At 42.7% G+C, this 14,288-nt stretch overlaps 1 protein-coding gene across 5 annotated transcripts in view; it reads right to left on the bottom strand.

Moving 5' to 3' along the window:
* The window catches only part of KLHL3 (kelch like family member 3), a 65,527-nt gene extending 60,607 nt beyond the window's left edge, over nucleotides 1–4,920 (bottom strand). For 2 of the 5 annotated variants that reach the window (XM_074960396.1, XM_074960398.1), the window contains exon 1: nucleotides 4,764–4,920. In XM_074960396.1, coding sequence (XP_074816497.1) covers nucleotides 4,764–4,777 — 14 coding nt within the window. In that variant the 5' untranslated portion in view covers nucleotides 4,778–4,920. Of the gene's footprint in view, nucleotides 1–4,643; nucleotides 4,676–4,763 lie in introns of those variants that run through there. The other 3 variants (XM_074960399.1, XM_074960401.1, XM_074960397.1) reach the window with 3 other exon arrangements.
* Between the last annotated feature and the right edge of the window lie 9,368 nt (nucleotides 4,921–14,288).

The following is a 14,288-nucleotide window of genomic DNA, read 5'->3' as shown; positions in this document are numbered from 1 at the left end:
GCCCATAGGCTCAGGGTTTAGCTGATCGCCATATTTGGGGTCGGGAAGGAATTTTCCTCCAGGGCAGATTGGAAGAGGCCCTGGAGGTTTTTCACCTTCCTCTGTAGCATGGGGCACGGGTCACTTGCTGGAGGATTCTCTGCTCCTTGAAGTCTTTAAACTATGATTTGAGGACTTCAATAGCACAGATATAGGTGTGAGGTTTTTTTTGTAGGAGTGGTGGGTGAAATTCTGTGGCCTGCGTTGTGCAGGAGGTCAGACTAGATGATCATAATGGTCCCTTCTGACCTAAATATCTATGAATCTATGCTATTGCTGCAAAGGATTCCATGAAGAGCTGCCCTCTTTCAAAATGGCTGCCGTGCTCTATTGTTCTCAATAGACTGAAGCTAAAAGTGCCTACTTTCAAACAGGAGTGGAGCCGAGCTGCCCTCAGGGAAGATGGTGGCCAGCAGGACTACAGACACTTCTGTACTAACCATAATTTTATGGTTGTGGCACAATGTTACTACAGAGGGCAGAGTTAAGGTTGTCTGGGACCTTAACTGTGCATTTCCATTCCTTGACATGTCAGCTTTCTTAAAATTTAACCTGAACTCTGAATTTCCTGGATTTGTAGTGCCTATTAATGGGATAATTACAGCATTCTTGTAATGATTTTTACCCTTAAGTTGCTGACAGGCACTCGGCCTTTACTCCAGTCTAATGTAGTTTGATCTGGGAACTAAATAGATATTAAATTGCAGTCCCCTGACTTATAAAGCTAAGAAAGAATCTGTTTATCAAGATAGAACTGCTATCCATATTGACAGAACTGTCTTCCTTATTTTTAATCTGAGAAGAAAGGAAGTTTTTTTATTATGATAAATGGATATCATAGCCAAAAAATAAATGTTTTGATCTTTAATTTTAACTGAAGGAAACAGAGCAAGTATAAAACAAAAAGAGCAACAATATTTTACATCTAGAATGAGTGGCAAGAAATACATGGAAGCAAATATATTTATTATTATACCTAATATTTCCACCCCAGAGACAAGCTAACACCCATTCTACTATCAGATGTCAATGTTACAGTACATATAGAAGAGACTGATAATAGCTAGCTATGAAAGAGAGAGAGAGAGAGCACATGCTAATCTTTATTTTTTTAAGGCCACATGAAAATAAAATAATTTTAAAGACTATGGGCTAGGATTGTCAAAGGAGCTTAGAGAAATTAGCTTGCCAAATATCCCCAATACTCAATAGGAGTTTGCCACCTAAACTCCCTTTGGCATCTTTGAAAATGCCAGCTTTGATGGGGGGAGGCGGATTTTGCAGAGGATTTGAAAATAATGGAACAGAACTGGCTTGTTCTGCTCCTCTCCCCCATTTAAAAAAAAAATCAATATAAGGAAGGATTTTTTGTTTTTGAGGTAAGTAATATTTCCCCTATTTTGTTAAGGCATTTTTGGCATTGCCTATTACTACAAAATGGATACACAAAATTGGTAACATATGCAATTGGAGTATACTGCAGATATGCACACTAGAACCCCAAAAGAACATTATTTTGAGGAACGTGGACTTGATAAAAATCACAAAGATAAAGCGTTCCACAACACAGGATAACAATTTTTACCCTAATTAAGATAATTATTCAAATTCAACACCAATATCACAGTTGCTTTGCGATGCAAATATTAAACCTCTCGAAAAAAATATTATGAAGACATCACCATGTTTATGCAAAATCATCCAAAGCCATTATTTTAAATTACGATATTGGAAAATTTAGGTTTTCAATAATTATTCTGTATCATTCATATTATTATTTTGGTTGAACAATAAAATGTGTCTAATTTCATCAGAGGTAAAGAACACACATTTTGATCATACAGCTGTGTAGTTTTGCCAGACAAAGAATGGCCATACCAGCATTGACAAAGAGAGAACTGTGATTTCAAAGTAAGCAATTTAGATTGCCACACGACTGGCTTACACAAAATCACTCGCTCTGCAAACATTTAGGCACATGAGTAACTTTACACATGTAAGTAGCCCCACTGAAGAAGCTCACATGTGTAAAAGTTTCTCAGAAATACAAGTGTTGGCAGGTTTAGAACCTACGTATGGCATGACCTGATGATAAAGTACTTTTTTTAAAAAACTTTAATAGAGTGGGAAAGAAAAATTAAAATCCAAATAAGAAAGTTAAAGTAGGTCAAACTTGAGGTCTATACTATTTTTATGCAAGTTTATAAAATGTTCCCATCAAAATTCTAAGCACATGTACAAATATAAACACAAAGCCACCACAAAAAAACACACAGAAATAAAGTACTTGACAGAGTCCTTTTTAAAGAGCTATTCATTCCACTTTTCAGCGTGTAGGATGTAGCTTTTGTGGAGTTCAACAGGACGTGCACTTCTAGAATGTGAGAACCTGACATCTCTCAACTGCCTCTTCAGAGGGGACATAAATCCAAGGTCCTCACAGCCTGGGTTCATTGAAGAGCCTTCCGTCCCTACCCTGAGAGCAATGGTGTGTAAGCCACAGTTTGGATAATTATATTCAAACCAACAAAATCCCCCAGAAGTTTCAGTGGGATTCTTCAGTTTCAAAGACTCAGGGGATATGGAGATTGTTCTTAGGGAATGAAAAAGCATCTCAATCAGTCTAAAACAAAACTGAGCCAAACTGGTTATTATAGGGACATTTATGTTTGTACAGTGCCCAGAATGATCAGGGCCAAGTCCGTATTTGGGCTTTTGGGCACTACCAGAATAGAACTGATTAACAAGGATGATAATGAATTGCCACTCTCCACTGGGATGAGCACATGGCCTCAGCTTCCTCTCCTGTCAACTCTCAGACAACAGATTCACTTTAAAAGCTGCAAGAATTGGACGCAAGTTACATGGGCAAGTATCTAAAATACCTCTGAGATTTAAATATACTAATGATTAACCTCCACAGGTGGCCATTTAAACAAACACTAGATCTATTCTAGAATATATTTAACTGCAAGAGAGATCACAGGCTGAGAGTTTTGTTCTGAACATTAAATATACAAACAACTATTGAGACTCTTGATTCACCTAAGGATAGAATCCTGCCCCTTGCTACTTGGACAAAATTCCCTTTGGCTGCAATGAGAATGTTGCTCAAGGACTGCAGCCAGGTTTCATTTTAGGTACAGTTTGTTGCAGAAGCCAAGTTTTCCCTCACATCCCAAAAGGCTTTGGTTCCATCAATATTATTCAGTGAAAACTTTCCCCATACACAAAGGTCACCAGCACAACTTGGAAAGGGAGTACTCCGCTGATTTTTAGCTTCTAGAAGTTTAAGTTTCTGGCTTCAAAAAGTCACAGGGGCATTCAAAGAAGAACGCCTACATGGTAAATATTTTATATACCCCTCTTCTCTAGGGCATTCCCATGCAACAATCACAAGATGCCACCTCTCATTATTTGCACTATGTTCAGTGGCTATTAAGAGCTTAGCTTTTTCTTAGAAAACTACAGCAACCAAGGTACGACAGACAAAAACAAGACTACACAGGAAACAGTTAATGGCCCATCTACCCTATGAGTAGCTATAAAGATCCATCCTGCTGTCTCCCTCTACCTGTCATAAAACACAGGTCGCTCGTTTTGGCTTACAAAGGATGTGTAAATATACTCACGGTATGATTTGTAAAATTCATAAACTTTTGTTTGTTAACTACAAAAAGCACTAAATGGGTGCCACTGGGTACAAGTCAAGATTTACAGAACTAAAATCAACTAGCTGAAATTAAAGAGTGAGGCGAACACTAAATCAGAGTTTAAAATTTTACTGGTAGGCTGCACTACATCAACCCACATTAAATTTCCAGCTCAACTCCGCATGTTCTTTAAATGCCTGCGTCAATCAGACAAAATGCATTCCAACATCTCATTAAAAAAAAAATCTTTTTTATGGCAAGTTTTGCATGGAAATAAATTCCCTTCAACTTCTGAGCACAGTTTTTAATCAGGCGAAGTAACCTTCACCTATGACATTGCAATGTCTAGTAATCAGAAGATAAAAACAACATATTTTGTGCAAGGGATTAGGGAAAAAAGGCCTTGCAGGAACAGGAGCCTCACATGCTTCAAAGTAAGGTGAATTCTCACAGGAACATTGAGAATCAGCCCTTTACTTAATCACCACTTCTTGCATGCCAATGAGTGCCACTGGCGAAGTGATCTGGTTCTTACAAGTCACACATCTCACATTCTTGCTGATAAGCTTATGCAACTGTAAGTAAGCTTAATTTCAAATTAAGTTAAAAGGCAGTTCCCATGAGAATGTTTCCCCTTAGACTGCCCCCTTTTTTTTTTTTTTTTTTAAAGCAGAGATCCTTGTATTGCACAGCTCCAAGGTCCCCCGGTTCAGGCGCTCACAACAGGGGGGATTTTAAATCTCGAAAGCACACACACGCTCCACTCAGAGACAGTCCACCGGGGGCAATTTCTACGAGGAAGCGCTGGGGGGAAAAGAAAACAAAAAGTGCCCAGCGGTGATGTGAGTGATGACCGTCTCAGAGCAACACAATGCAAAACCGTCCTCACAAGGGAGAGCTTTGAAATTTCATCCCCCCCACCCCACCATGAAGCGGGGCTGTGACACTTACAGATAAGCGCCTGGCTACAGTGCGTCTCCTGCATTGCGTGCCCTGCCAGCCCCAGTGCAAACACAAAGGCGTCTGCTCTGCACGCACACACACACACACACACACACACTCCGCACATACCTTTCATCCTCCATTGTGCGCAGCCGGACTGGAGCCTGAACTCTGCATGCACTCCAGTCCCCTCGCAAGCCTGCGGCCGCTTGCACCCAGCGGGCTGCAGGGAGTAATCAGTGCCTGCGCTTCGGCCCGGCTGCAATCGGATCTGCCCCCCCCGCCGCCGCCGCCGCCCCCGCCCCCTTCCGAGCGGCTTCCTCTCACTTGCTCCTGCAGCAGCAGCTCCTGCAGCAGCCCCAGCGCTCCTTACCCAGCGCTCCCCGCAGCCGCCGCTACTCCTGCTGCAGCCGCCGCCCCCTCCCCCCTTCCCTCCGAGCCGGCTACTCGGTCTCCTGGCAACAGCAACTGCGGGAGCGGGGCTGAGTTCACACCTCTCCGAGCTGCCGCCGCTGCACAATGCATCCTCCAGCCTCCTTTGCACCAGCCAGGGACTTTGGTCAAAGGGGAACAGGGAGAGTTTCTGGCTTGCCACATTCCCATACCCTCCAGCTGCAGGGAACCTATTTCCCAAACACACACACACACACACACACTCCTCCATTACTACACTGCAACAAGGTACTAGTTATTACCCTCACCCCTAAGACCTTTGCCTGGCTTGTCCTACCATAGGCATTGCCCAGCAAAACACGGATAATGCCCCCCCCCCCCAACACACACACACTTCCTGCTCAAATCTGCTGCTGTCCCTTTTAAAGGCTGTAATTCACACAGTAGAAATAATCGCAAATGTAAAAGATAACCAATCAACAGATCGTGGACCAGATCTCATTCTAATGGCTATTAAACTATTCAGATTAATTGCTTTTGAGCAAACCCATGTAGGACATCCCACAGTGACATTCGTGCTTGAGGGGAGACTATTCACAGATTCCTAGGCCAGAAGGGATCATTGTGATCATCTAGTCTGATCTCCTGTACTGCACAGGCCACAGAACTACCCCAAAATAATTCCTAGAGAGGATCTTTTAGAAAAAGATCCAATTTTGATTTAAAAACCCACCATTGATGGAGAATGCACCAAGACCCTTGGTAAATTGTTCCCATGGTTAATTACTCTCACTGAATTTAGATCTGTGACATCTTCTGAAGCAGATCTAGCTATATATGCTCTCTCTTCTATCATTCCCGTCTCCTCAGTATCTGAACACCTAGTCTCCCAGGGGAGGAGACTGGTCAGGAGCATGACTAGTTATGGGCCCCATAACTACAGATATCCCAGGTATACAGGATGACCAGAGAGCAAGTGTGAAAAATCGGGACAGGGGGTGGGGGGGTAACAGTCACCTATATAAGACAAAGCCCCAAATATCGGGACTGTCCCTATAAAATCGGGACATCTGGTATACGAGCATGAGGCAGCAGATGTGGCTGCATTGTACCAGTGCTGTGCCCTGCCCTGGGTTACAGGATTCCCTCATTCTGCAACCCTCACGTGGTTCCCCCATTCACACTCACTTTACAGGGAGCAGGGGCTTAGCCTCTAGCTTCTATTTTAATAAAAATACTTAGAAAAGGCCCCAAACACAGCAGTAAAATGACTAAACTACAGTGACTTGGACCACTACTGTCAAATATTGTCACATTTGACTAAGGACATTTCCTTTTTCAAATGCTTTTCCCAATGGTTTGCCCTATTGTTTCTCTTTTAAAAGAGCTCTGCCCGGTAGGTCCATCTTTGCCAAACACCCACCTACATGTCATCTAAGGTAAAATTAGGATGCATACACCAAAAATAACCTGCAACCCAACTGTACACTGATCTTAAGGTACAAAGAGCACAGGAAACACTATCAGTGGTTTATATAAGCTTATTACAGTATATTTGGCTATAATGCAGAATACTTTATGATTTCTTAACAAGAGAGGCTAATGAGGTATTTACACCTCCCCTACAGACACATAGTATGCATAATATACCAGGCCAACTGTAACCCACTCTATGGTAGAGAAGATGTTTCTTCTGGACTCCAGGTGCAAGTCAGTTCATGCCCTGAAGCATGAGATTCAGTAACACTTGCTATGTTTACCCCCAGCTAATATAACTGCAGATGTTATTCCTCATTTTAATCATTAATTGTATTAAGTTTTTTTCCTCCATCATACTCTCTGGCAGTTAGTTCCAGAAACTAATGTATAATTAGCACAGAGAAGTATTTACTTTCTTCATTGCTTTTTCATTTCATCTAATGTTCTTACAATATGGAAAGAGATAGAAGGTGCCCAGAAGGCCATCGCTGTGCCATATAAAACTCTCTCCTTTCTAAATGAAATAACCCTAGTCTTTAAAATTTCTCATCATACAGTTGCATTATCCTTGCCCTTTTTGTTCCCCATCTTGAGTCCATGTCTTTTAAAATGTGTTGGTAATAGCAAGTTAATAATTTACACTTCTACAGAGCCTTTTAACAGAAGCTCTTTGCAAATATTAAATATCTAAACAAGGTTCTAGCATCTCCATTTTACTGCTGATAAAACTTAGGACACGTTGGTTAAATGACTTGGCTAAAGTCACACAAGGATGCAGCGTTCAGAACAGAATCAAGGTCTCCCACCATCCAGTCCTACAGTTTAAACAAGTTCAGCTGTCTCCCCGTAGACAGAGAAAACAGCATAAAGCAGAGTTTCACACAGGATTCAGAAGAACACTGAGGATGTTTTCCATGTATTCCCTTTGGAAATACCCTTTAACTCAATGAAAAGATCCTCACCAAGATCCTAGTGTACATTCCAAGTGCCCATTCAATCACGTACTCATGGCATATGGTATACAAGGTAGTGAAAGCATAAGAGTTCAAGGCACACGGCAAACACTAAAAGTAAATAATTTATTTAGAAACTGAGGGTCCAGGCCTGCTCCCATGGAAGTCAATGGCAAATGGTAAAACTCCCAACTGATTTCTCAAAAAGCAAGAGCAGGCCCTGCCACTGGTGTCCAATGCCTACCCCCTGAGCAGCGTACATTTATTAAACAAACAGCTATCATAACAAAACACCAGCCTTTCAGCCAAAGACCAACAACAGAACACCCCACCTCAACCAGCCTAATACATACAACTGAACTAAACCAACAACCCTTTAAATGCTCTCTTAAACAGGTGTATTTAATACTAAACCTTGAATTCCCTCGAATGGGAATGGCTTCTCACAGCTATGGAGTGTTAAATCCCAGACAGAGACTACATCAGTGGATAGTAACTCCTGGGATGGGACAGGGCAAGTTCTAGTAATCAGTGATTGTCTTTACAGCAGCCTTGCAACATAGTCATAACCATTTACCCAAGACACAAAATTGCTTGCTTACCATTTACTGCAAGGACTGATGGTCATGAAAAAGTGGATATTTTACTCTGCCAAAAAAGTTACTCAGGGTGAGTGGAATTTTTCAGGGCTGATTTACAGTGCTCCTAGTAAAACTGGAACTGGGTGTATAAAACTGGTACTGTCCTACTTGGCATGTGTGGTTGCGTTTTCAAATCTGCATCTTGACAAATAGTCTTGTCTACTTTTTTTTTTCTTTAATTAGAAAAAAAACCCACACATTTGGAGTCCATAATCTCAATCCCTTTTTAAAAAAAAGCACATTAATAAAGCTGATATTGAGATGAACTGAGATCATAAACTCTTCAGGGCAGGGACCATCATCTGAATGCAACTGCCATGCTTCCGTTTTTAGATGCCCAACTTGAGACATCTTGGACCTGGTTTTCCGAGGCCTTCTCACACAGTAGCCCCCATTAACTTCAAGCAGAAGTATGAGTGCTGAGAACTTCTGAAAATACGGCCTAAGTATCTCAGTTTGGACACCCAGCACTTCCATCATCAAAAACCAAGGCCATTTTTGGAAAAAAAAATTGTCCTATGTCTTCACTCATTTTGTGAGGTGTTTAGCACATCTTTGGCACCTGAAAAAATTATTCTTCAAACTTGACAGAATTCAGAGAATGCAGCCAATCTTTGTCCTCTTTCCTGAGAGGAACAGAAGTAAAATGAGGACCAAAACATCTAACATATGAATATGAAGACATCATAAGGCCCTAAATCATCAGAACACTCAAGAGAAAGGTCTGGGAAGGGCTCAAGGTAAGGATTTTTTCAGATCAGGCAATTAACAATTTGGGCAGTGAAAGCACAGGAGGTAGAAACATTGGATCACCTTTGCTTTAAGCTTTTGCTTTCCATGGTACATTATCTTCACCAAAACCTTTTTCAGTGTGCCAGTATTCTTTCTACACATGCAACTAACATGTAAAGATCAAGCACTCTGCCCCAGACAGAGACAAAATCTTTTTATGGAATGTTTATTCTTTTCATCTCTGTGACTGTTGCCCTCTAGTGGTGGATGTATATTTTTACACTAAACCTGTTTTCCACTAAGTTCACAAAGCCACACTTGTTTCACAGACACAGCATTTTTCTAGTCTGTGGCATGCACGAACATTTCTTTATTTTTAATTTAAAATGATCCAGGGCTTATGCTGATCATTCCCCCTTACATTTAGGATTTAAAGATAACAAGTGGCCAAGATTACAACCTAGCTATGAATTTTGGAGACACAAGGTGCGTGAGGTAATAGCTTGTATTGGACCGTCTTCTGTTGGTAAGAGACAAACTTTGGAGCTATGCAGAGCTCTTCTTCAGGTTAGGAAATGTAATCGGCGTGACACAGCTAAATACAAGGTGGAACATATTGTTATGCATCAGGAGCTAACACATGTCCCAAGAGACCATTCAAGCGGACAGAATCACAGGACAAGTTGACAACACACTTACATACCACCAAGATATGTAAACACCTGAGGAAAGGCAAAAGATTTCTCTATCTGGCAGACAGTGGTGGGGGCCCATAGACAGGGAATTAGGCACATTTTAACTTAAGAAAAATCAATTATTTCTATTTTATTTTCCAGTTAGGGAAGGGTGTGTGGTGTAGTGGCTAGAGCAGAGTCCTGGGATTCAGAACTCTGAGGTACTAGTTCCGGTCATGTCACTGGCTCTTCGCCAAGTCACTTAGGTGCAGATTTTTCAATGGCACTTAGGTGCCTAGCTCCCATTGTCTCTCAGTTGGAGTTAAGTACCATCTGAGTTTTTGAAAAGCTACCCTTAATTCTTCCATTTCCACCCTCTGTAAAATGAGAAAACTACTTATGCAATTCATAAGCATGTTGTGAGGCTTAATATTTGAGTAGTGTAACTTTGAGATACTGACATAAATGGTTCTATACAGGGGGAAATTACCACGCCCATTCCAAGCCAAATCTACTAGCCCTGTATGTCCTTTACCTCATTTCTTTTTCATTAAAAATATATTTTACCTTCAATTTTTGTTCTTTGTGGCAGTCCAGTAAACATGGTCACACTGCTTTGTCTAATATTCTCATAAGCATATTGTTTGTTTAATCAGCAAAAAGAGACTCGGACAGCCTGTCTACTGACACCTAAATAAAGGATTGTCCCTCATGAACCAGCTTGATATCTCTTTTTTGACAGATAATCATTGTTCAGTCTAAAGACTCAGCTACAAATGTCTGAAGGAGACACTGCTAACTTAAGCACAATTCTGACTGCATTATTAACCCACTATTGTGTACGAACAATACCAAATTGTGTATTACAAGTTTCACTGAAAGATAAGGGAAAATGGACAGTTACCTGTATTTCTACTCCTTTGAGTATATCATCTCACAGGATTCCAACTCTTGGGTCACAAACCTGTAGCATGACACAGGTAGGAACACCCCCAGCTGTTACATTTTTGGTCCCCTGCAGCACTGACAGTTAAGAGGAGCCTCCCCAAATTTCCATTCCAAACAACAATTTCTCAGCACCCTCTCACACCATCTCAGTCAGCTCTCCAATGCACAGGAAACATGAGCTCCCCCAAAGCCACCAATTATATACACCCACAGTGTAATATTTTCAAAATTCACCAGTGTCATCTCAGTGCTGAATACAGCAGGACTTTAAAGTAACACACCACCTAAAACCGCAACCTCAGCCACTGAGGTGAGGTAGGTGGCTAAGTGAAAATCCTGGGCAATATCTTCAAAGAAGAAAGAGGCATTCCAAACAAAGTTTGTATACTCTCTACCTCAATGCTGAGAATGAGCTGATTTTCCCCGCCAAAGCCAAAGCCAAAGCTCAGCAGAAGGATTGTGACATAAATCTCACCCACATCCATCACACCATATTAGTGCATGACAGCCCTCAAATATCTGACACAAAATACGGCAGACGTGCGTAAAAAGGTAGGACAACTAGCTAAGGACTATCATCCACTCTAGACTCCTTCCACCTGGGATTGAGATGAAGAAAGAGTTTGAACAAGATACGTAGGCATGAGAATATTGTAGGGGCTATACACCGACACCTATATACCTCTTGTCACCTACAGTGGGAATCTTAACAGAATTCACAGCACCACCTTATCCATGTAATCCAATATAAGGGGAATTAGCCATTATACCACACAGTTCATTCATTCTGTAGACTAGGTACTTAGTAAACTGACTCTCAAGAAAACATGAGCTCACAAACCTGGCATGACTCAAAAGGGTTTCCTTCAATTAAGGGTCTGTCTACACAGCCCTACACAATGAGTTAGTGCACAGCAAGCTGGGGCGTGACCATTCAGCACACTAGTCTGCCACATAGACCAGCCCTTAGTCAGACTACGTCAATATTCCTTAAAACAGTGTGGTGGAGGCAATAGGACTGAATGTGTCAAACCCTGAAACTGCACATCACTTGAAGAGATGAGGACTGGCCTAAAATGGTCTAGTCTTGTTGCCCAACAAAGTTGGATGCTAATAAACCAGAAACATGTAAGGTAGCCACAAAGAGAGGACTGGGACACTAGGATAGGAAATTTCACATTCCTCTAGAACTCTACCCAACCAGAAAGCAGTCCGGGAAGGTAGCGGTCTTACAAGTCACCATTGCTGACTAGAGTCCCGGTTAGAATAGCTTCCCAGCTACTCAGAAAGGCACATTAGCCTCCAAACAGTATTGACTTTCTGAGATCTGGTGAGAGCACCACAGTAATCTCAGCCACTGGCACAGAACATTCATAACCAATCTGGCTGTGTTCCTTTTAGGACCACCACCTGAGGGACCACCAGTAGTGCCAATGCATTAAGAGAACCCAGCCTTGGCACTCAGCATTCTGAGTACCTACTTGGCAAAGTGCCCATTTCTAAAATGCAATTTGATAATAGGTGTTCCTATGCTAGTCGTGCGTAGTGATCAGAGGACCAAAGTGGGGACATCAATGCAACTGTGAGTCATAGCTGCCTCTTTGCACAGCATACAATGGGCAGGGTGTCAGCACCCTGCGATTCTAGGTTCAGCATGTCATGCCATTAACACACCTGATGTAACAAGGGGAAGCGATAAAGGGTCTAACTGCCTCTATTGCCAGTGCACTGGGGCTGAGAGACACTTTGCTAAAGCAAACACACACTAGACCCCACAACCTGCATGGCATCAAGGTTGGCGATTCTCTATGTGCAGGCTAATGCACTCGCTAACATCAGAGAGTTGGAGGGCTGACTACCCATGACACTGCTGCGGTACACAAATGTACTGAAGACCAACACACCAGGGATGAAACACCTCCTCTGCCTGGCACTGTTGCAAGGAATCTCCTCCTGTGATGCAGTTATAGATTTATAGATTGCAAGGCCAAAAGGGATCGTCGTGATCTAGTCTGATCTCCTGCATAACACAGGCCATAGGGCCTCCCAGAACTAATTCCTGTTTGAACTAGAGCACTTTTTTTTTTTTTTTTTTTTAAGGAAAAAACATTAGTAAGATTGATGTGTTCATCCGCTTCCCTTCCATTCCACTCTAGCGCTGATACACCGAGGGTGGAGAGCTACACCAGTGAGAAAGCATGGACATGTAGGGATGTTCCTTCTTCCCTGGAAATGATACCCTAAGTGTGAGGCACCTTTTCCTTAGCACCAAAGTGCCAAGAGTGGAGAACTAATGCACATGGGCACCCCTTCTTCCATGGCACAAAGGGCAAGAAATCAATACAATAGTTCACCTTCCCTTCAGAGAGTCGCTGACTCTAGTGTAGGGTGGTCTGGGCTTCCCTATCTTGGCTCCAGGGTGCCCCATTTGAGGCACCAAGGGCACATCCCTTTTGAGGTGCTGCTGATTTGCAAGGGAAGAGTCAATTTACCAGGAAAACCCTCTTCAGAAGTGCTGATGCTCTTATGGGGGAAGGTATTGACATACTCACATGCCTCCCCTTCATAGCACTGATGCACCAAGGCAGAGACGTGTGCTGTAGGGCACTGCTGAGCCTAGTGAGAAGTACCAATTAAATGTATTGAAACAGTAGCACTTACGCAAGGACAAGGTGCTGACCCCAACCTCCATGAGTGTCACTCAAATGCTTTTATAGACGCTGACCTTAATACCCTCTCCTGGCGCTCAGACAGACAAGGCATGTAGCCCCCAATTCACAGTGATACTTAGGCACCTAAGGAGCAGTTACCTTGTGCAATAACTGAAGTTCTATAAGATGTCTTCCCCATAGGTGCTCGATGTCAGGTGTGCTCACATCCCTGTGCCTTTAAATTGGAGATTTTTGGTAGAAGTGCCAATTCGGCCAGCATGGGCATTACATTTCATCAGGCCCCGCTCCTAGGCTATACAGGGCTGGGCAGGTGAACCGCCCTCAGTTCTTTCTCTAACGCAAAGTCCCCACAGGAAACTCTGAAGCAGAGGGGAAGGAGGGTGGATAGTGGAACACCCACAGACACACATCTCAAAGAACTCCAGTTACTGCCCAAGGTGAGTAACAGGTGGAACACTTCTCTGGACACATCACAGGCTCAATCTTTACACTTACCTCTGCAAGTGGAATCTCATGAAATCTTTCCTACTGTTCAATAATACCTTTTATGTCTCCTGAGGACAAGTCGACTCTAGTCCCAGGAGTCATCGAGGAGCCATGCTTTGAGATGACGTACCTTCAGGTTGGGATGAAGAGTGCGGCTGGCATCCTGGGAAAGATGATGAGGAATGGACGGGAGGTTGATCTCCTGACAGACAGCTAGATGAATTAGGTGAGGATTCCATATCTGTCTGGGCCACATTGGGACTATCAATATAATTCTGCCTTTGTCACACTTGATCTTGTTGATTACCTTCAGAATCAGAGGCATTGAGGTGAAATGCATACAGAGAGTCTCGTCCATGGACCAAGGAAGGCATCTCCCAAAGAGAGAGGACCCTGGGGTAACAGTATCTAGCAGGGGAAGGTCCTCCTCCCCCCAGGGGAAAGCGATCAAGAGAAAGCCCCCCTACATAATAAGTAAATAAAATAACTTGAGAAACAATAAAAAGAAGGGCAACTAGGCTAAGAGACTTCAAAAGTAAGGCACACTAACATTTCGTCTCAGGCCCAGGCTGCTGAGAAGGAACGGAGGGTGGTTCTCTCACGCAGCCCTAAATAACCTCAGAGCAGAGCATGAGGAAGCATAGGGAGCATGCACAGGCTGAACAGGCGATATTAC

Source organism: Natator depressus, chromosome 8 (assembly GCF_965152275.1).
Source record: "Natator depressus isolate rNatDep1 chromosome 8, rNatDep2.hap1, whole genome shotgun sequence".
Classification (NCBI taxonomy): Eukaryota; Metazoa; Chordata; order Testudines; family Cheloniidae; genus Natator; species Natator depressus.
This window is presented reverse-complemented; position numbering and strand designations above follow the sequence as displayed.